The sequence below is a fragment of the Gobio gobio genome, assembly GCF_949357685.1.
Source record: "Gobio gobio genome assembly, chromosome: 1".
Lineage (NCBI taxonomy): Eukaryota > Metazoa > Chordata > Actinopteri > Cypriniformes > Gobionidae > Gobio > Gobio gobio.
This window is the reverse complement of record NC_137097.1, coordinates 25,340,121-25,364,134: the sequence shown is the minus strand read 5'-3', so window position 1 is coordinate 25,364,134 and position 24,014 is coordinate 25,340,121. Positions and strand designations below refer to the sequence as shown.

Here is a 24,014-nt window from a genome sequence, read left to right as displayed (position 1 = left end):
AATAAGATCTGTGTGTGTGTGTGTGTGTGTGTGTGTGTGTGTGTGTGTGTGTGTGTGTGTGTGTGTGTGTGTGTGTTGTGTTTGTGTGTGTGTGTGTGTGTGTGTGTGTGTGTGTGTGTGTGTGTGTGTGTGTGTGTGTGTGTGTGTGGGCATGGGCATGTTTTTGTGAAATATCAGGACACAAATGTGTATAATGACATGGGTATGACATAGGTATTACAAAAAGAGGGTGAAATATGAGGACGTTCCCCATGTCCTCACTTTTCAAAATGCTTATAAATCACACAGAACAAGTTTTTTTCACAGAAAGTAAACTGCACAGTCTCCTGTGATGGGTAGGTTTAGGGGCACTGTGTGTGTGTGTGTGTGTGTGTGTGTGTGTGTGTGTGTGTGTGTGTGTGTGTGTGTGTGTGTGTGTGTGTGTGTGTGTGTGTGTGTGTGTGTGTGTGTGTGTGTGTGTGTGTGTGTGTGTGTGTGTGTGTGTGTGTGTGTGTGTGTGTGTGTGTGTGTGTTTGTGATGGGTAGGTTTAGGGGCAGGGGCAGTGTAAGGGGATAGAAAATACGGTTTGTACGGTATAAAAACCATTACGCCTATGGAATGTCCTCACATTACACAAAAACAAACGTGTGTGTGTGTGTGTGTGTGTGTGTGTGTGTGTGTGTGTGTGTAATAAATCCTCATATACACAGTGAGATCAGTGTGTATGTGTGTGTGTGCTTGTCTACCTATCTAACTGGGGACTTTGGTGTCGTTACACACTCACCAACGGGGGACTGCAATGCAGATTGTTTCAAAGCAGCTTCGCAGTGTTAACCCCTAGTTCACAAGTTTGTGTGGCCATATAATCTTAGTGAAAGTGGTAAACAGATTTGGCTTGCTGTCTGCTATAGAGGGGCTCGGAGAGGATATTCTACCCGAGCTCCGATTGCCCCCCTATAACAGGCAAAATTGTACAAAAGGAGGAGCAGGGGAGGAGGAGGAATGCTGCAGGAACTAAAAATGGGAAGAGGTAAGATGCTGGTTCTATACCTTGGTATTAATTGGAAGATTAGATGGGCGTACTCCTCCCGAAATTACGTTTAATAACTTCACAAGTCTGAGCTGTTTTGGGGCCCGTTAGAAGTTTTGACATGCTATGACATTTGTGTTGTTTTCAGTTGCTTATAAACATATTAATGGCAAAAGTGTAATTACACTGTATTCAGCACAAACTATAATATGTGAGCAACATGTATGTACATGCTTGTATTTTTGAGAGAATAGTGTTTAAGCATAATTTTTGAAAAAACAAACATTTTTTTTTTAAATTAAGGCTTCAAAACACACAATAGATATGTGTTCACAAGACCATTGAGTTTTTGCTTCAAAATGATGTGAGAATCATTGAGCCTACTCATTCACATAAAACAATATATTAATTTACATTTTGTTACACACTTTTTCTTTACTCAAGCCTTATGCGAGTAGGCGTGAACGTCCCATGAATAATAATGTGATCACTCCTGAGAAACAAAGACCTGCATAATAATGAGCTACATAATAAATTAGCATTAGGTAGACCTACTAGATTTTAGGTTTACTAGATAAGTACAGTAACAGTAAAAAAAAAAAAAAAAAGTTTTCTGGGGGGAAAATCTAAATGTTTTTTACTTAAAGTTTTTACTTAAAGCAGCACTAGGTAACTTTTGCTCTCGGGCTCCCCCTACAGTTGTGAAACAGTATTGTCCTCTACTACTGTCGTAAACTGTCATTCTACATCAGTGGATGCATCACACGTGCATTTGTTGACATGACAACTATGATAGCCCTGAACACTGCAGGAGGAGTTCACATGCAGGTGTTCTGCTTGCGTCGCGTGTGAAATGTCTTCATCCCAGGTAACGTTACAGTGGCATATGTTTCAGCATGTCATATGAATATAATTTCATGGGTTTTATTTTTTCAAACGCCAAATGATCGCGATGCTTACGTTTACAAGCCAGCGTCATTATATTAGCCTAGTCTATTGGTTCCCGTTTTACAGAATCTATGATACTTCAATTCAATGTTTGAGTGGTAGGTAATAACCATATATCGTCAATATTATAATATCAAGCTACCATAGATGAATCTGCAAATCTGAAAAATCGATTTGCATTATAGCTTGAGGCAAGACAAATAAACAAATATCACAGGCATGTTAGGTATCCTAAAATATGATTTAGTACGTATTATGTATTTACTTGCAATAATGTAGCCCCTACCAAATCGTTTAGACATAGGCTTACATTTGAAATTAGTTTCAGCCAAAAAAACGTAAGGTTAATCATAATACAGTACACCAACATTATGCTGTAGAAAGTTTACACTCAAACAATAACACTTCTCGTTTTTGCAGGAATCTGTTGTTGCGGACTCTAACTCTGCTTCATCTGATTTTGAGCCCCCAAATAGTACATCTGGGAGAGGCAGGGCCAGAGAAAGTGGGGAAGGTAGAGAGAGGGGGAGAGGGGGAGAGGGGGAGGGAAGAGGGAGGGAAGAGGGAGAGGGAGGGTAAAAGAAAACATGGACCCTGAGAACCAGCAGAGGATTCAGAGTTTGAAGGATCAGCGTGATGCGGACATGCAGAACAAAATCCAGGCGTTGGACCCTCAGCAAAGGGATTCACTCCTCCAGAGGGTCATGACAAGACTCCCTGGCTTGATGTTCGATGTGTTGGCCTTGCTGGAGGATTCAGTACAGCCGAGAGTCCATGATGGAGGTGTTCTCCAGTGGTGCACCTGTTCTAACTGCAGGGAAATGAACACTGACCTTGAAAGACTCTGCTGCAGGCAAACACCAGAAACCTGTGTCAGTAACATGGCCCATATGCCCCTGTATATACTGGACGAAGGGGTGTTACGGTTGGCTAGGGCAGCCTGGAACAACATATTTGCTATTGATGATGTCCAGGAGCCAGGTGTAGTGCAAAGGCAAAATAGACACACAGCCTATCGCCAGTTTGTTCTCTGGCAGTACGGTCGCCTAGGGGTGGGCAACAGAGTCGTTATTCTGAGCTGCTGTGTGTGGCGAATCAGAGACACTTTTCCAGACCCAAGAGAACAGTACATGGGTTTTAGGGTTCGCCGGCTCATGTAGTCTATGATGGTATAATTTTTGATGTAAATACTTTGTTTCGTCTATCCTATTTATTTGTTTGAAAATAAAATTGTAAATAGTTTGTTCTATTTATCCTATTCCGTTGTTTGAAAATAAATACAAATGGTTTTGAAAAACATGACAAACTTTTAATTTCACACCTTCACAAAAGTAGTATTTACACACATAAATGCACGGCGCACACACGCACTCAAACAAACAAGCAATTAACTTTGTGGAAAACCTTCACCACGAGTCACATGTGCCCTAACTAGTTCTTCTGTAGGGGGTGGCTGTACTGGAGCCAGAAGACCTAAGCGTCTGGGATCATCTGGCCTGAGGGTCAGTTTCCTAGGAAGACCACCTCCACTTTGCAGCCTCTTTGCAACAATGGCCCTCTGCAGGTCTGGAATGTAGGAGTAATCCTTTTTATCCTTCATAGTGTAGACACTCCAGGATTTGGACCGCTTGTTGTAGTATCGTCTGTAACTAAAAGAAAAAAAATTACAAATTGTAGATCAGTCTTGATTTATAACTTTTAGAATTAAACTATCATATTCCTAAAGGGGATGAATATGCTTAGCAGATTATAAAAACTTACATCTTGTGTCCATCTCTATTTCTTGAAGGGAGCCGGTGATTGTGACAGTTGTAGTCTATTGCTGCAAGTATAGTCCTGGTGCGATACACTGCTGGCTTGTAGGAAAAACGCTTCCCTGCATACATGAGTATGTGATTTTGGAAGTTTTCCAGATCTGATGTAGTCCTGTATTGTGGGAGAAAAAACATACACTTCAGTGTTATTTTGTTTTGTTAGTAACTAACATGCTACTAAGCATACTCTGAACTGATCTGCAAAGAACAGGTTTTGTTTTATTCTAATTATTGAAATGGGCTATAGTAGCACCATTTAGGATAACTTTCTTGTAATTCACTGTTATTAGTGTACACCAGTGATGCGCGGGTCAGTGTTTAAACAACCCGCACCCGACCGACGTTTTCAACTAACCCGCCCGCAACTCGGACCGCAAAAAAAAAAGAAGAAAATATTGTACCCGACCCGCTTCCTGACCCGCATTTTTTAAAAGTAGTAAATGTTCATCGTAGCGTCATTGGGCCTTTGAGAAAATGTTTCAGGCCCTGACGCGGTGTCGCTCAGAGGTGCAGCGGCGAGAGCAGGCAGTTCTTGAGGCGGCCCATCATTTTCCATTTCAGCTGTCTAGATGCATATTATTGATGAACACGATGTTTATGTTTCAACCCGGCTTGAAGAATTAATCAGCAAGCCCTTAGGAGCGCAAACTGTTCTTTTTCTGAATGCTGTATGATATAGCCTAGTGTTATGTAAAACAGGCTTGATTTATTCATTTATTTAGTTTCATTTTCTTAACAATTAAGATGCTGCATGTGTTTATCCAGTCTAATCGAAGTGTGCGTCTCTCCCCCGACTTTCCCAGCAAAAATCCCGCCCCTTCTCAGAAAATACATAAAACTGACTTTTCGGAGCTATGCGTTTAAAAGTAGCCTATTAAAATGGTACAATGGCATTGCTCAGTTCAACGTTTTGGGAAATAGGGCATTTTTGTCCCGCGTCAGCATTTATTCAAAAGTTAACGCTCAACATTCAAAAGGTAAATAAGGATTTATTGACGACCCGACCGACCGTGACCCGAATATCATTAAAAATATTTTTGGATGACTCGTAACCGCGGGTAACCGCGGGTGACCGCAGGCACCCGCTCATTTTGGATCAACCCGCGCATCACTGGTGTACACTAAAGGTAATGTACATACCTGAAGTTGATGAATTTCTTGACATTCTTCAACCAACGCTTGTCAAGGACGATGGCGACTAATGCTTGGTGAGCTGCTGAACCTGTAATCACACAACATCATATTATGAGAAGGACAATAGTCCATACAGAGCAACACACGTAAAAAATGAGAAATACCTTGTTCTATCCACGTTTTTTCCTGGGTACCATCGCCAAGTGGTTCATGCTCACACGATACAGTAGCCCAGGTGTGCTGGTTGCGAACATGGTGTATAACAGCATGCCACTTCAGCTGCAGAAATAGAAACATAATGTCTCTTTCCTTCTATACACCCAGCAAAACAAAGTGTTTTTTTACAGTATCGATTCACTTCTCAAAAACATACCTTAAATTCCTCTACAGAAGATACTTGCTTGGCACAATACCAGAAATGGTTTACAATGTCACTAATCCATGGCAAAATTTCAGACTGGTCCCTCATCAAACCAGCCTGAAAACAGGATGTGCCAGTGTGAGACAACCACCATAAATATGCTGCTGCTTTTCAGCAAGATATGTAAAAGGTTGAAATCCAGTTACTAACAAATCACTAATCACTCATAAAAACGTTGCTTACCCGTCGCAGCTTCTTCCCTAAATTCTTTGCGGCGTGCCAAATATCTAGTGAATGATGTAGACCCCATTGCTTGTATTTGCCATCTGGTTCTGTTGAAAAAAAAAAAGTGTTTAGAATAAAATCTAATTGTGTGTGTGTGTGTGTGTGTGATTATATATATATATATATATATATATATATATATATATATATATATATATATATATATATATATATATATATATATATATATATATATATATATATATATATATATATATATATACATACATACATACACACTATTCCATCATTATGTACAATTTCCTTACTCAGCAAAGCAGAAATTTGAGGGTGGGCATCGGTCACCACTTCCGATATATGGATCTCCGGCAATAGTGCGTCCATTGTTCGGACAAAACACTCCTTCTCCATAATTGCTGTGTTCCTGTTTGTTTCACGCTTATCCAGAGAGACAATGTGAACAATGTCTCGAGATTCCTGCTCTATGGTTGTGTAGGTGCAATACTGTGCACAGTGGCCTACAGAATGTAGAGCATAGTGGTAAATACATGTATGTAAACTGTGCAAATTATTATTTCTCTCTCTGTCTTCCTCAGACAGACACACACAGAGACACACACACACCTGGAGAATCCATTCTGCCATCACCTGATAAAAAAAAAAAAAAAAAAAAACACATTACAAAAGATATCACAACATGATCTTGAAAAGTATTAGCAAACCACAGACATGACAATAAAATCATAGGTGACAAAGGTATCAAATCACTGTCTTACCAAGAACAACCACCTTGTCCTTTACACGCAATCGGGTCAGCACGTCAGCTCGGATTTTCTGCCAAAAGTCATCAACTGGTTCAATGCAGTACGTATCCTGGATTTTTAAAAATGTTGACTCTTCAACCATCCCTAGTTCCATGAATTTGAAGAGTAATGCCACTTTCCTGTAGTCATTCCCAGATAACAGGATATTTGTGGATAGCATGAAGTCCCCTCCTTGCATGCCATATTTCAAAAGAGGCTGTGAATTCCAATCCCAGAGCACGTGTCCAAAGGGGCATAGCTACAATCAGCAAGTAAAATATGAACAACCAAAAAACACACGAAAAGCAAAACACTTACTAACTCAAACACTACTACACTAGACCAAACTAACCTACAAATAACTGAAAGTTCTCGATTATTCAAACAAAAACTTTTATTTTTAACTCCATGAAGTGATGAGCATTTTGATTACTGAAATAGCTATGTTACTGAAATCAGAGTTCGATTTCTTCCCAGAGTCAGTCACTGTTCCTCCAACTATTGAGTGTAGTACACACAAGCACAACGAAAGCAAATACTGTTTGCTTACCCATTCCAAGACAAGACCAGTTCCTCGAGGCTTCATTTCAATCTGAAATGGTGGTCTTCCTGTGCATTTTTCCCCAGTAATTTGATTAGAAAAGGTGCATGCTTTCATTGGAAATTGCATAAATGAAGCAAGCATCTTCAGGTTGTCAAGATAGGCAATGCAGGCCTTCTTTCCAACCAGGTCATCTTCCTTTTCAATTTTCAAATGGTCTGGCACGTCGGTCATCTGGTCGTCGGTGGAGTTGGGAACAGCTGCATCAAGCACGGCCTCGTCCATTGATATTTCTGGAAGCTGCTCAATATTAAAGACCATTGAAGCTGCACCACCAACTCTGCATAAAAAGGCAAGATATGAAAAGGTCTTATATTTTTGTATAGTGGAAACTAACTATTACTACAAATACAACCCTACAATATACTAATTGTGCATGAAATGAAGCTAGTGAATATAACATACCGTAGTTGAAAAAAAGGAACATATTCCTCATCAGAGCTGTAGACATCCTCACATAATCTTGGGTCTTTCCAGCTCTCATCCATTTCAATACTGTACAAAAACACACATAAGCATAAATGCAAAAGACAAAATCAATAACAAAATGAAAACAGATTCATTTAGACAGACTTACATTGTGTTTCTTGGATCATTTGCTGCCTCCTCATCTGGAGAGTCATGCTGCTCTTCTTCCTCTACAAGGTCTAGAGATTGCCTGCTGCAGTAAAATAGAGGTAGACAATAATAGTATAGATAAGTAGATATATTGGGAAAAAGTACATATACATTCTGTCCACATTAATTCAAGCAAACAACATTGTCACTGCCTCAGATAAACTATGGCGGCACAGAGCATAAACCGTTTCACTGTTGTTGGTGGCAGGCAGCACTGGCCTACAGTACTCAACACTCCTCAAACTGTTTCAGTTTGCAATGGAGACATGACGTGTAAGAAGACAAGGGTGAGAGCATGGCTTGATACCTTTTCATGTGCTTAATTTTAACCAAGTAAAACACAACTAGTATGTGACTGTTGTGCGACAGTAGGCAAGTTTTGAAGGAAAGTGCGCAAGAGATACAAGACTTCAAACCAGAGGCTCACACCACCAACTCCAAGGAATATAGCCTTCAGCTATAAAAACTCACCTGGCTTCTAATATAGCGACCTCTTCTTCCCTAAGGCATTCTTCCAGGATGTGTACCCCTTCAATGGGAAATTCACCCCTGACACAAATCAGAAAATATGACATGAGAAAAAAATGAAAAGGCTAGGCAAAAATTGATGGCCCAGTAAAAGATGCAATAATACCTATGATAGTCCGACTCCTCGGTAATACTCAAGACCACAGGCTGTGGAGGTTCGCAGGATAGTTTGTGGGGAGTAGATGTTACTTGCTGTTTTTGAAAGCTTTAGGGAAATAACAGAGAACATATTTGTTTAATTCAATTTCACAGCAACACATAAACATTGTATAATTATAACTTGAAGATGAATGAAGTTTACATGCTAAATCAGATGATGATTTCCAAAACTAGGTGCTTGTCATAGCATAAGTGAGATAGTATCTTGACTATGGCTAATCATTCTGAATGTACATGAATTTGCATTCTACAAGACACACGTCTGTGTGGTTACGCTCAGCAGTGTTGTCTAGTTGCTAGTGATGAGCAAGTATGTGAGAAGACAAAAAGTCACATAAAAAATTACTTTTCTGATTATTTAGAACAAGCAACAAATTTGAGTTCGACTTTTGGTGAGGTAACTTGGTCATCATGCACTGAACACAACAACCCTTCTTGTTTGCAGACTCTAACCACACAGAAGTATTGCACAAAAACAACATGAGGGTGCAAATTTGTCATCAGAAAAGTTTACCTCTGTAACGCTAGCTAACAATAATCTGAAATAACACAATCTAAGTTAGCTAACCAACAAAAAATTGAATTATATCGTTTACTAGCTGCCAGATTGATAATTCGCTACTCTACTACCATTACTTGATTCATGAAGATAAACGGAGGATAAGATAGCTTCCGTAACAGTCAGGAAGACAACCAAATTAAATAAACAATAGATAGTATGCAAGCAATATACTTACTAGTCCAAAAGCATGACAGCCAAGTCAGCATCGGTCGGGCACCCCTCCTCCTCCTTCAGCTCACGCCAACGAGCAAACGCTGGCCCAATGTTGATCCTCGTCCTGCCTTTAATCCGATCGCTTTCTCGCTTCCTCTTTTTGCATTCCTCCGACAAAACCTTTGCTTTCTTCTTTTTCTGTGCTGCCTCGGCCATGACTATAGCATTCGGCAAACAAACTATAGCTGGGCTCGCACGTCCAAATTTAAGAAAGTGGGGGTGGTGGTGGAAGTGACGTATATGCCGTAAAGCAGTCGATTTTTGTAGTTGTTTTTGTTCTCGGGTTACTACCCGAAACCCGAAGTTTAAAAGTACGATTAAAAACGATACAGACCCCGTCAGGCTATGGCAGACGTGTCATTCAACCTATTGTAAGTCGATGTATCATCACAAGAGTTTTGAAAATATATTATGAAGGTTGAAAAGTTACCTAGTGCTGCTTTAATGAATGCGAGCACATATAATTTAACATTTCCCCCAGATAAGTTTAAAATAGTGCTAAAATAAATAGTGCTAAGGCAAACTTATTTTTCCTTATATGTACAGTAGACTATATCCATATGAATTGATACTGAATCAAGATCGAAATCAAAAAGATCGAAAAAAAAACCTCATTCCAACCTGAACTTAAAAGTTGGCAACCCTGAGACTTGTGCACCACACTCAATATCTCTCTTTCCACACCTGAAGAAAATGTCCAAAAAAGAAAATGGTAAGAGACCAAAATAAGATTTATGCATGTAGTTTGTCCTTTGTGTTATTTATGACTATTGTGCATCTAACATAATACATAATCCGGTAAATGTGGCGTCCTAATTATAAATAAAACATCACAAAAATGTGATTGATAAATATGATATCACGAGTGCTTCAAAGTAAGCATTGTTGTAAATATTAATGGAAATATGAGAAAAAGAAAATGCCATTCATTGTATTCTTATTTATTTATGTAGGATGCAAATTTCAAACGCACATTAGTCCTCATTAATACATATGTTAACGATTCTTTAGGAGTTTAATCTTAAATCATACGCTGAAGGTTCAGAATTACTGGAATCACATTCTGCAACGCTCCTGTTATCTAAAGGGGAAACAGCAGGAAACCACCGAAAGTGCAGAGATGATACTTGTCATCATCATGTATCCTGTGGCCAGACCAAAGTGTCACATAGACAACATCTCCAATCTCCAGGATCAACACAACTCCATTTGAGGCGTTTAACCGTTCCCATGACTGAGGCTGAACATCATGTGCTGAAACCACCAGCTCTCCATTCTTAACAATAGATGCAGTTCCTGCAGCTCCACCATGATCAAATACAGAGATTCTGAACATGTAGGCTCCTTTCAGTGGGGCTGTGAAAACACCTGAATCAAATAACAAGAGACACTGAATCAGCTGTTCCCTTTCAAAAGCTACACTCAATGCTGCATAAGCTTATGCAAATGGGAATGTCTTAATGACGTTACATTACAGTATAACTGAAAGCTCCCAATTTCAACATTTATTAGGCTTTAAAAAAACAACAACTTTTAATTTAAGTGAACTTAAAACAATCTTTACACAAACCCATTATAATAAATGTTATATTTACCCATGGCCTTCCCTGTTAGACATATACAGAAATGTAATAGTTATCAAACACCTTTCTAAACTGCATAAATAATAAATGAAATATAGATTAATCATCATTAAAGCTACCCTTGTCTCTGTTCCCGTTGTTCTGTGATGAACATTAATGACAGGCATCATCAGTGCTCCTGTCACTTTAAGAACAGCTGCTGACGAACATGACGCGGATCTCACGCCCTGTCCCGCGCATCTCATCTCCTCACAACAGACCCTTTTCACAGACTGTGATGACGCGTTTTAACGGTCATTAATATCGTAAATCCTGCAACGTTTTTTGTATTTTCATTTTTTTTTTAAATATATGTACATTTATAACACTAATACTTTGTATTTTATTACTTTTGCATCAAATTACAATAAAAAAGTTACCGCTGCTGTGAGGGTGTTTAGTAATAGCGTCTATGGGAGTGATGGTAAAAATGAACATATTTCTCTCTTTTCACTTCCGTTATCAATCTCATTTTATTTTTTCCCTCTTTTTGAAAGTTGTGAAATCACTACTGTGGCTTTTTTCTTTTGCTATGTGAGCAAATGGGCACACAGAAAAATATTTAATGTATTCTCTCATTCACAGCTATAATATTTAAGCCAACTATGACGACTTCCGCTCTGAGAAACCCGGAAATGTGAAAAGGGTCTACTCTTTAAGTTAATTTAAGACGCTATTTAACTAATTTAAGACTCCTAATATGAGAATACTCAAAATGCTCTGTGTTGTTGTTATTGTTTTTTCAAGAGCAAACAAAAGAGAACTCGATGTGAGCAGGAAACTGACGCGATTCTGTCTTTGCGTCGAGTGTGTGTGTCAGAATGTCCCTCGATTAGCTGACATGAGACGCAGCCACACAGACAGGACACTGACACACACAGACACACAGAGACAGACAGGACATTGACATACAGCGCGTTCTCTTGTGTCTTGTCGCGCTTGGAAGCATTTACATAAATAGGAGCGTGATCATGTAACGCTATGGCAAAAATGGATATAAAAATGGACGCTGCGTTATTTGCGTTAAATATTTTAAATGCGTTACGCTGAAAAAATGAATCGCCCGCGTTAACGCGTTAATATGCCCAGCCCTAATATATATATCGTCGCTGCCCGATGAAACTCACGTATGTCCAAAACGCTTACTTTTCAGGAAGTGAAAAAAACACCGTATTTCAAAAGCAGTTGAATGTAGCGTTGTCATACTTGGTACGGCATCTTTACATGTAACATCTTGCCAGTGTAATGATATAATCCACATTTGACCAAAATTGAGTTTAAATGGACATACGTGCATTTTTACAGTAACAGTGGTCGATACGCATTCTTCCGATCATTAATTAGAATGGCCAAGTCGCGTTTCATATTGACAGAAGAATACGTGCTGGACATTCTCAGCCTCTGGCAAGCGGTGGCAGTATGAGTGAGGCATGTTCTAGTGACAATCATGACAGTAGCATTACAGGCTATAATTTGATCAGTTTGACTAAGAAAAAAAAGGCTGAATCTTATCAATGAGACCGAGTTTATTTACATACTAGCATGCAAACTAATCTGTGAAGAACTAGATTAGAACTAAACTGTGGAGAGCTTCAATGTCGTACTTTCGGCTATCCAGTGCTGAGCTTCGATGAAACAACTTCACGAGACCGGCGAGATGCTTCCACATCTTGCGGAGATACGCAGCGTGATTGACAGCTTTGACACCAAATGGATATACGTGAAAATCAGATGACATGATTTCACAACTTTTCATTGGCCATTTAGATATGTGAAGCATACTGTATACGGAAATGAACCTGGACTTTTAATCCGTCGAAAAATCTCAAAATCGGCAAAATGACAGCGACGATATGAATTATATATTGTATATTATTTTAAATGGAATATATATATATATATATATATATATATATATATATATATATTATTCTTATAAATCATATACAATATATAAGGGGACAAGCTGGTGCTGCGCTGCCCACTATGGCTGTCTTGCAGAAATATCAGGCTGACCTTCTGAAGGATTTGAGTGGTTCATTTGGTGACTCAGTTAACTCTGTAGTGGCCAGATTTAAAGGAGTGGAAGAAACACGAGGAAGTGTTCACTCAGTTTCCAGTGAAATGTTAGACGTTCAGTGTTTAAATCCTGCTATCATCCAGGACATAGAACATCTAACATCCCCTCAACAGGAAGTGTTAAAATTGTCACTCTCAGAGTCTGGCAGCGTGGAACTTCTGCCAGGCGTTTCTGCATGGGTGTTAAACACAGTAAAATTAGTCAACTAATTTATTTGTTTTTGTTTGAACGGTGTGGTCTTCACTTCCTTGAAGGCAGAGTTGGTGCTCGTACTATCAAAAGTGACAGCAGTTACTTCCTGGTCCCCAGTAGGGGGGGGGGGTCCAATCTTAGATCTTCGAAAGCAGTTAAAGTACTCAAGGTCAAGATGTTACAGTGAAGCCGGTCATGCCGCATATTAAACATTGTGATTGGAGTCGGCACGATTGATCCGAAGGATGCATGTATTCACATATAAAGCCTGCCACAACACAGGAAGTTCCTGAGGTTCGCTCTTGGGGGCAAAAGCTTACAAATTTCGGGTCTTCCATTCGGCTAGCCTTGTAACCGCACGTATACGAAATGCATGGATGTATTACTGGCTCCATTGGGATTCCAGGGCATTCACATTTTGAATTACATAGGCGATTGCTAAAATTAGCACAATCGCATGAGATGATGCTTCAACACAGAGACAGTGTGTTGGCTCATCTAGTTTCTCTAGGGTTGAGACTCAACACCAAGAAAATGGTTCTTTCTCCTGCCCAGAGACTTCTCTAGGGTTTGTTTGGTTTTTGGTCACGAGGTGGGCACAACTGTTTCCCACTCAAATCAAGACCATTCAGTATACCCTGAGCAAAGTCTGGCTAGACCAAGATCTTACTGATCATCAGCACCAGAGTGTTAGGTCTCATGGCATCAGCATCCACGGATTTCCCTTTGGGGTTGTTGCACATAAGACCGTTTCAGTTATGGCTCAAAGCCAGAGGACTTAGGGCCAATTCTCAGGCAAATAAAGTGGCGCGCCAAGTGGCTTCGTACACTAACTATGTGGTTCAGACCCCGGTTTTTGCCTTGGGTCCCACTCTAGGCGTACCTTGTCGTCACAAGTTGCTAACAACGGGCGCTTCCCTGACGAGCTGGGGTGCGGCATTAAGAGTTGATGGCTGTATTTCTGGCCCTGAAATACTTTCTCCCCCAATTGAGGGACTGTCATGTCCTAGTGCGAGTGGATAGTACAGCGAAAGTCTCATATATAATCACCAGGGAGGTCTGTGCTCACGCTATCAGAATAGCGAGAAAGATTTTTCTTTGGGCCCAGAACAAGTTCCTGTCACTCGAGCAGTGTACATTCAAGGGCGGTTGAATGTGGGAGCAGATTTACTGTCCAGACAGTATTACAGTTGGGGGAAGTAGCCACCCAGAAGTAGTCAAACAGATCTGGACCAGATTTTACAGAGCAGAAGTGGACCTCTTCGCCTCTTCTCAGACAGCGCAATGTCCCCTATGCTTCTCTCTCAGTCCCCCAGCCCCGCTGGGTCTGGATGTGATGGTTCATACATGGCCCAATATGCGTCTGTATGCCCTCCTTCCAGTCACTCTGCTCCCGGGAGTTCTAGCCAGGGTTCGCCAACAAGGGTCTTGCTTCTTATCTATAGCGCTGCGTTGGTCGAACAGGGTTTGGTTCTCAGAGATAGTGTCTCTCCTTAACGGCTCGCCGTGGCGATTCTGGTGAGGAGGGACCTTCTGTCTCAGGCAGAGGGCACAATATTCCATCCCAGGCCCGACCGGTGGAACCTTCATGTTTGGCCCCTGATGGGCACAAATTGAGGGACACTGGGCATTTGCCTGCAGTTATTGAGACCATCCTAAGTGCTAGGGTGTCCTCCACTCGGAGAGTTTATGCAATAAATGGGGTGTCTTGGAAAGATGGATGTATGACACATAATGCAGACTCAGTCAACTGCCAGGTTGCTTCAGTTCTGGATTTTCTGCAAGAGAAATTGTCATCAGGCACTTGCCCCTCCACTCTCAGGGTGGCCGCTCTATCGGCTTGCCACGCCCTGGTGGATGGGGTGCCCGCTCGGGAGGCATCCTCTGCTCGCACGCTTCATTGTGCCAGGCAGTTGAGACCTCCAGTAAGAACCAAGATCCCTATATGGAACTTAGTTATAGTCCTCGAGGGTCTGGTTGAGACCCCTTTTGAACCATTAGAGTCAGCGTCTGACAAACTTCTGACTCTAAAGATGGTCTTTCTTATGACATGCAAGCTCTGTCAATATCGCCATCCTGCTTAGACTTTGCCCCAGGCTTGGTGAAAGTGATTTTGCATCCTCATCCTGACTACCTGCGTAAGGTTCCTTTTTCGACTGTACATCCTGTCACTCTTGAAACCTTCTGCCCTCCACCGTTCACAACGCCGGATCAGGAGAAACTTCATAGACTGTGTCCAGTCCGTGCTCTTCAGGCCTACGTCCACCGCACAAGCCAGTGGCGTAAGTCAGAGCAATTGTTTGTTTACCATGGGGGCCGTAACAGAGGTACTGCCACCACCGAACAAACAATGTCTCATTGGGTCAGGGATGCTATTGCTCTTGCCTATGAGGCGCACTGTCAAGCTTTGCCTATAGGGTTAAGGGCTCACTCCACCAGGGGAGTCGCCTCTTCTACTGTGTTAGCAAGGGGTGCTCCCTTACAAAGTGTTGGTGATGCAGCAGGTTGGTCCTCTCCGCACACATTCATAAGATTTTATAGCTTGGATGCTCATGCCACTACGGGCTCGAGTCGACATCACAAGCTAATGTCTGAGGCTTTTTGCATTCTTGTGCACACCTACACAACCGTAAAGGGGTCCAGACACCATCAAGCATGGCGGCGTGGGTATTCTCGTTGCCATTTGCATAAGCTTATGCAGCATTGAGTGTAGCTTTTGAAAGGGAACACTTGGGGTTACTTGACTGTAACCCTGTTCCCTGATAAAGCGGAACGAGATGCTGCATTGCTAGGCCGTGCTGATGATGCTTCAGGACTGGTCTTCAAACAAAAGAGATCTGATGGCTCCAGCTGAAGCTCATCTATTTATAGCCTCGTGTAGAAGGTGCGCCTATGACGTCACCGGCCGACGCTATAAATACCTCTGTGTCAATTTCATTGACGTGTTTTCACACTATTTTCAGAGCTGGTCACGTCAAAGACATTCCCATTTGCATAAGCTTATGCAGCATCTCATTCCGAGTAATCAAGTAATCCCAAGTGTTTCCTGTATGATTGATTAATTATCAAGCACACTGTGTAATAGTTTTAAAAGACGGCGGATCATTTAATTCTCTAACACACACATTACACAACTGCAGAGAGATCTGAATGGAGCAGAAGGGTTTTTTATTACTATAAACTGAGTTTATGACTCAATATTATTGATAATTACCTGTGATTGGGTTGTAGGCGTTCCCTATGTTTGTGATGACATTCTTGTAGGTTAGTGTGATCTCAGTGGTAAAAGGACCAATATATCCATTGCCAGATTCCATCAATGAAGCTGAAAAAGCAATCTTTCTGTCTGTTGTTGAAAAAAACAAGCAATATTGTGATATATTACTGTATTACACTGAGAATGTATTAACTGAATTTAACATCATTCAAGCACATTTTACACAGTATACACTCAACTTTAAGGCCTGTTCACACCGGGGCGATTTTCGCGCGCGTTTACCGCCGACGTTTAACGCCTCGTGACTAAACAATGTGAGTGTGCACACCGACGCGCAAAACGGCAGGCATTGGGTTCGTTTTTTTTATTTTGACGCGGCGCGTTAAAAACTGGCCAACCAATGAGATCGGCGCTTTTGTTCACGTGCCTGGAGCTGCTGAAGTGACAGTAAAACACGACTTGGTGGCGCTCAAAGACAAAACGGTCTTGCCGAGCACGCATTGATACGACGAAGAAGTAGTAAGTAGACTAAGAAGAAGATGAACAGCTAATGCTGCTTGCCAGTTAGCAAAAAGTGTGTGAATGGTTTTGGCCAGAAAGTGTGTGAATGGTTTCTGCTCTGTGACCTGGCGGTCAGTTCTCTGATGTTTTCTTTCTATTGAACTAAATACATCGTCATCTGATAAAATGCATGCGCAGGTTACTTTTCTTGCGCACCCGAGTCCTTGATGCGCGGCACAGCTCAAGCGCAATTTGCACAACTGAACTCAGATCAGCTCCTTCAGGCAGTCTCGAATTCAGTTCCCCTGAGCTCAGCTCACCCGGGTCCGCATGACAACTTTCACATTACCAATTATTCAAACTAAACTGCCAGTGTGAAAACGCCCTCACGTTTACATCATGATATAGACTACAGTATAAGCAATAGGCTATAACATGAGTAGGCTAACGAGTGCAATATCACACAAGTTCTGTTTTACTACCCAGAATAGCATGAGCGCAAATGTGATACTGATCTTATACAACAGTTTAATTAAATAAATAAGTTAATATTGTGTTCAACATAAGAAAGTCATATTTGGAACGACATGGGGGTGAGAAAATGGTGATAGAATTTTTTAGGTGAACTACCTATTTAACTACTGGTTAACGTGTGCCCCCTAAAAGCACAAGTGGCCCCTGCCTGGCCCCCCTAGTTACCATGGTCTAGAACAGCCACTGATGATTAAGATTGTTTTCAAACTCTTCACATAGTTCTCCTAAGCAACTATTAGCTTGGCAAAGCAGTTAATTTCACATTCAAAATGTACTAAAACGACATGCTTTTAATTTTTCAATTAAATAGCCTATTTTTAATTCAATAATATTTATTGAATATTTTGCGGATATCTTTTGGTTCTAAATACTATTTGTGCAATAATTATGGTCCATTAATGACCACTTAAAAAATGTTTCTTCTAATATTTGTATTAATTATATTACAATTAGTGTAGTAATTATGGTTAAAAGGTAAGTTGTCTTTGTATGATTTCCTGTGGTGGAAGGATTGATTGATTGATTGATGGATCCCATATAAGGTAGAGATAGCCCTGGGGGTCCAGTCCAGGAAGATTTGTCTGTAAGGGTGATGTTTAAATGCACAGCTACCTGACAAATATTTTTTGAGTACTGCCTCCAGTGCGAGGAAGACCCGTTTAGATTTGCTCTGACGGGTAAAACAGTTTGAGATAGCCCTCCAGCTAGGCCAAGAAGATTTGTCTGTAAGTGTACAGTTACCTGACAAATATTTTTAAAGTAAACCTGACTCTCCATTTTCTTCCACTCCAGATAGGGGTTATATTTTATATATTTGTTTTATTTTATTCACTTGCGAATATTTTAATTCCATTTCTGTGTAAAGCACTTTGAATTTCCACTGTGTATGAAATGTCCTATACAAATAAACTTGCCTTGCCTTAAAATAGAGAAGTCCACTGCAAAGAGGCAAATAAGAGTCTTTTTGTGACTGGAAAAATAATAATTTTCATTTGTAATGCCATTAGGTGCCTGTATGGCTCTTTAATAAATATACATGTAGGCCTATCTAGTTTAGTTGCTCAAAAAAGTATGACAGATCATAACTGCTTACTTATTTGTGAAATTTTAAAACGTTAATAACCTACATCCTAAAGTGAATATTAATGAATGCTATGGCAAATATACTTTAACCGAAGAAAAGTTTAAAATAGTGCTAAAAGGCAAACTTATTTTTATATACATATAAAATGCTAATGAATCAAGATCATACACAAGTTTTTGTCAGGGTTCTGTCCCTTCTGTCTAGTTTATTCATGGTTTTGTGACAGAGCCCTGACACTCCTTTATTGTTTGTCTTGTCTTGTGTGAGCGCGCAGCTTTGAGCATGCTCGAGCTTCGTGCTCTTCTGTCCTTTTGTTTTGTGTGCGGGCGTGGTGTTCGGATCCCAGCACTTCGGTCTAGTTTGGGTTTCAGTTTTGTGTTGGGATTCGGACATTCATGCTCCGCGTGTTTGTTTTGTCACTCTGTCTTGTCACGTGAGCGTGTGCTCTTCTGTCTGTGTAGCACACGGTTCATGTTTACATCGGCCGTGTGCTTTCATGTTACGTTTTGTCTTATGTTGTGTAGCACGTGGTTGGTGTTTTTCACTGGCTACGTGCTACGTCATGTTGTCATGTTTTGTGTGAACATGCAACTGATGAGTTCTCATTAGCTGCATGTTCATGTCATGTTTGGTGTGAGCACATGTCTTGTCAAGTGTTTCTTTGTGCCATGTGCTCGTGTCTATTGTCTAACCCCGCCCACCTTGTTTCCTGATTATTGGTTAATTTGCCCCACCTGTCTTCCCTCGTTACCCTCCTTTGTTTGTTCCCTATTTAATCTCCTTGTGTTTGCAGTCCAGTGCGGAATCGTTGTCTAATGTACCTTATGTTTCCCTAGTCAAGTCAAGTCAAGTCAAGTCAAGTCAAGTCAAGTCAAGTCAAGTCAAGTCAAGTCAAGTCAAGTCAAGTCAAGTCAAGTCAGTTTTTCCCCCTCGGGGTAGTTTGTTTTGTCTTGTTTTTTTGTTTTATTATTATCATTAAAAAGCCCATTTATCTGCACCTTTGAGTCCTCGCCTCATCCCTACAACAACCCTGACAGTACGATTCCGCCAAAAAGAGGACTCAGCAGACAATGGGCATCTTCCTTTTTCCTTATCCCACCACTGTACCTTCCAACCGCCAGCTGTTGGTCCAGCATGTAAATGCCAATTACATTCGTCAGCAGGGGACTGACATGAGAGACTTTGCATGTGACTTCCTCATAGAAGTGGACCACCTGGCGTACAGTGAGGCTGAGATTAAGGAGGTCTTTAACATCTGTCTTGATCAACCTCTCAGCCTGTGGGAGATGGAAAAGCTGGGGAGTCTTGGTTTCTGGGACTTCGTTTATCACGTTTTCCATCTTGGGGAGCCTGAACCTCCACCTCAAGCGGAGTCCCATCCCACTGACTGTTCCCCTCTTCCATCGGCAGTCAGTGGAAGCCCCAGCCCTCTGATGACCCGGAAACGGAGTAGGAGGAGGAAGAAGAACCGGCCCGCCTCATCTGTCTCCAATCCAGTCGGGGAAACACACCCTGCAGGTTTGCCCTGGTCGTGTGTGACCGCTGCAGCTCCCCCAGAGGCGGCCGTAGAGGCTGCAGCACCCCCAGAGGCGGCCGTAGAGGCTGCAGCACCCCCAGAGGCGGCCGTAGAGGCTCCAGCACCCCCAGAGGCGGCCGTAGAGGCTCCAGCACCCCCAAAAGCGGCCGTAGAGGCTGCAGCTCCCCCAGAGGCGGCCGAAGAGGCTGCAGCTCCCCCAGAGGCGGCCGAAGAGGCTGCAGCTCCCCCAGAGACGGCAAGCACCCGACCACCGCCTCGTTCTCGGAGGAGGAGGAGAAAGAAGGCTTCCTCCACCCTACATGGCCTGGAGGCCATACCAGAGCCTGCTGCTGGCCCAGAGACGCCCCCCAGATGTCTTGCCCTGCCCGCGCCGCCCAGGCGTCTTGCCCTGCCCGCGCCACCCAGGCGTTTTGCCCTGCCCGAGCCACCCAGGCTCTTGCGCTGCCCGCGCCACCCATTCACTTTGCCCTGCCAGCTCCAGCCCCTGACCCGAGGCCGGTGAGGTCTCCGGCCCCTGATCAACGTCTGGTAATGACTCTGTCTCCCGTCCTGTGTCCTGGCATGCCTCCGGCTCCTGTCCCGAGTCCAGTGAGGGTTCCAGTCAGGCATCCTTACCCGCCTGACCCACCCTGGTCCTCTGCCAGGATTCCTGACCCGCCGGAGCCCATCTGGTATGTCCCTCCGGCACCACCCTGGCCTTCAGCCAGGACTCCTGACCTGCCGGAACCTCCCTGGTCCATCCCTCCGGTTCCACCCTGGCCGTCTGCCACGGCTCCTGAACAGCTGGAGCCCGCCTGATCTGTCCCTCCAGCACCACCCTGGCCTTCAGCCAGGACTCCTGACCCGCTGGAGCCTGCCTGGTCTGTCCCTCCGGTTCCGCCCTGGTTGTCTTCCGGGGTTCCTGATCGGCTGAAGCCAACCTGGTCCGTCCCTCCGGTCCCGCCCTGGTCCTCTGCCAGGACTCCAGATCTGCTGGAGCCACCCTGCCCTGGCCCTCTGCCAGGACTCCAGATGCGCTGGAGCCCACCTGGACTGTCCCTCCGGCACCGCCCTGGTCATCTGCCAGGGGCCCTGATTGGCTGGAGTCACCCTGGTGCGTCCCTCCTGCTCCGCCCTGGCCTTCTGCCGGGACTCCAGACTCGCCTGAGCCTCCCTGGCTCAACCCTCCCGTCCCTCCCTGGTCGACGCTGGAGACTCTCTGACAAAGTTGTGAAGTTTCAATTACTTCCGGGGTCATAACAACAACAACAACAACAACAATCAAGATGGCTGAGGCGGAGGGAGATTACTGATTAATTAAAACACTTTTGTTCACTGCTGGAAAAAGTTGGCTGTTATTATTGCTCTATTTAATTTCAAATGGTTCTAAAGCAGAGAAGATAAACCTTTCTCATTCAAAGCACTGAAAGCAGTGATTTATGTTTTCTTTTTCAGGTTTGAAAATGCCATATCCAATACCCTGTACCATTTTATTTCATTTAATGACATTTATGTCAAAGATACAGGAGAGTGATAATACACACATAGCAGCCAATAAAATCTGTTGTTCAATATCTGACTGCTTGTATTGCCTCATGACTGATTAAAAATGTGCCTTGTTGTGTGCAGTAGAATTTTGATGCATCGCAATGCATCGTAGAATCGAATTGAATCGAATCATTACCTGGTGAATCCTAATCGAATTGTGAGGGCAGTCCCAATGCACACCCCTAGAAATCACTGTTCACTGTATAAAGTGATGACCTGCAACCGTTTCCTTAAAGAGTGATTTCTGCTTGATTTAAAACATCAGTTCTTGCCATAAAATATACACTGTAATAAGATTTTGGAAATTAAAACTTATTAATTTAATTGAGACGGATGAACATTTTTCAATGCAGTCAACATGAGTTTTGATCTCCAAAAAATGTCTATGAAATAACATATCATGGAGAAAGACTTTACTGCCAGTTAACTTTGTGTTTAACACACACACAGTTCCATTGCAGGCTATGGAGGTCCCCTGTTGGATAGGTAGACATCGGTCAGTTCCCCTCTTGGCATGTTTTTAAAAAAAATTAAAAAAATGCATATTTGAAGTTATATTATGAAAAAAGAAAATTTTGTATGTCATTTTTGTTTCTTCAAAATGACCAGAAACACTGGTCCCCTCTTGGCCAGTGTAGAGCAATAGTCCTCTGTTGGTAATATAGACGTGTGTGTGTGTGTGTGCGTGCGTGTGTGCGCGCACCAATATGACAGTCATGGACACCTATGCTGCACTTAAAAGCTGAAAAATCCTGTCTCTGTAGGACATCAGGCATGTCCCCACATATGTACCCGTTCACTTCCTTTGATATCCCATAATCCTGGGTTTGTTTCCATAATTACACAAAAAAAATTAAATGTATCTGAAAGTTGTGGTTGGTGATCAGTGTGTGTATAAATGTATGTTTTTGACCAACCTTTTCTAATTTTGATGTAATTTCTTCCGAGAAATGACTATTGCACTACTTAAATATTCACTTTCGTTATCACCAAAGCTCACTTTATTTCATTTTGTAGATCATTAAACCGTTACGCTGTCTGAAATCATTTTGGGAAGTACATTCATGTGCAAATGCTGCCTGCAAAGTCATTTTCTGACAGGGTAGCAAAGGAAGACGTCAGCTGCTCAGGCTCTCTGTTTTCAGTTAACATTCTTTCAGGAGTTTGTGTGCCCATATAATCTTAGTGAAAGTGGTAAACAGATTTGGCTTGCTGTCTGCTATAGAGGGGCTCGGAGAGGATATTCTATGACAGGCAAAATTGTACTAAAGAATGAGCAGGGGAGGAGGAGGGATGCTGCAGGAACTAAAAATGGGAAGAGGTAAGCTGCTGGTTTTATACCTTGGTATTAATTGGAAGATTAGATGGGCCAAAATTACGTATAATAACTTCACTTGTGTAAAACTGTTTTCATTTGTTTAGAAAAAAATGGCTATATGCACATTTCAAGCTTGTGCACAAACATTACCATCTGCATAAAGCCTGGCCTGGAGTTTTGCCAAGTCCTTCCTTGACTTCACTCTCTCTCTTCTGTCAAGTTTTAACTCAATTTAAGGCCTTTGCACACTGAGTCGTTTTTTCGTATTCGTGATCCGAAAAATTCGTCACGCACAGACCTTGGACACTGAGTCCGATGTGTATTAATGAATGCGTTATGAAAAAAAAAACGCAAAACAACACAAAATGCCGTCTTCCACCTGCTTATCAAGGAGCTGCGGGATTATCCAGACCGGTTCAAAGTTGAATGTCAGTGGCTCAGTTTGATGCTTTACTAGCGATACTGGAGCCACATATTAAAAAGAAGACCACCAATTTCCAATCCTGAACAGAGGCAGTATGTCTAGGATCCGTGCACACACACACACACACACACACACACACGGTTTACAGGGAGTTGGTGTGCTATAATTATAGCTGTGATATTGTAGTATTTTTGATACAATAATATTTGTATATATAATTGTAGGTATCTGGGCACTGGCGATTCATTCACCAGCATTGCCAGCAGTTTTAGGTTGGGCATCAGCTGTAGATGGAAAAACGGATGCGAAAAATGGAGAAAATCGAACCTGTTCCGATTTTTTTTTTGATGGACGAAAGCTTCGTAGGCAGTGTGCAAGCGTGACTGACATAACGTGAGGTCGAATTTATTTTTTGACGTGCGAAAATTTCCCATGCGAATTTCGGACTCAGTGTGCAAAGGCCTTTAGCCAGTAGTTTACCTTTCTCTTCTTTTGTGAACTTTATACACAGTACTGTGACGGCCGCCAGCAGAAGAACACACAACAGCCCCAAACACACCACCGTGGCCCCGTGGCTTGTTTCATTCTCCGAATCACTTCCTAAAAATGTAATGATATGATCTCAGCACAGCTAATTCTTCCATTTACCACAGCACATAGGAAACAAAGTATAATACAGGTAAAATGACACAATCAGATGTGTATTGAAGAACACAATCTTACTTGTTTGTTTTAGCCATTCCTCTTTGGGAACTTTTAAGTCCTCTAACTCATGTGGTAGCTCTATTGTATCCGTACTAACAAATCTAACCATGGTCATCACATCGCTATCTTGTCCAGCCATCTTCAGTTTCCCTGCAGAATTCATATCCTTGATTTGAAGAGAATGGATTTTGACAGCATGAATGTAGAGTACATTTAAAGTGAGCAGTTTGACCATGAAAAAAAGTGTGAGCTTTAACCCTCAAGCCACCCTCGTAT

The 24,014-nt window shown here is 42.1% G+C and overlaps 1 protein-coding gene across 1 annotated transcript; it reads right to left on the bottom strand.

Annotated features, from left to right (window-relative positions):
* Window positions 1–3,248: 3,248 nt before the first annotated feature.
* Window positions 3,249–24,014, bottom strand: LOC307128479 (uncharacterized protein). The gene is made up of 18 exons (XM_079820376.1): window positions 23,757–24,014; window positions 23,514–23,633; window positions 16,106–16,237; window positions 8,960–10,365; window positions 8,170–8,268; window positions 8,007–8,084; window positions 7,495–7,578; window positions 7,323–7,412; window positions 6,867–7,197; window positions 6,290–6,575; window positions 6,138–6,161; window positions 5,822–6,031; window positions 5,511–5,599; window positions 5,280–5,384; window positions 5,071–5,185; window positions 4,913–4,994; window positions 3,720–3,884; window positions 3,249–3,607 (listed from the first exon to the last, which is right to left on the bottom strand). Exons 4-18 carry the CDS (start codon window positions 9,151–9,153, stop codon window positions 3,346–3,348), a joined length of 2,214 nt encoding a protein of 737 aa, XP_079676502.1. The 5' UTR covers window positions 9,154–10,365; window positions 16,106–16,237; window positions 23,514–23,633; window positions 23,757–24,014; the 3' UTR covers window positions 3,249–3,345.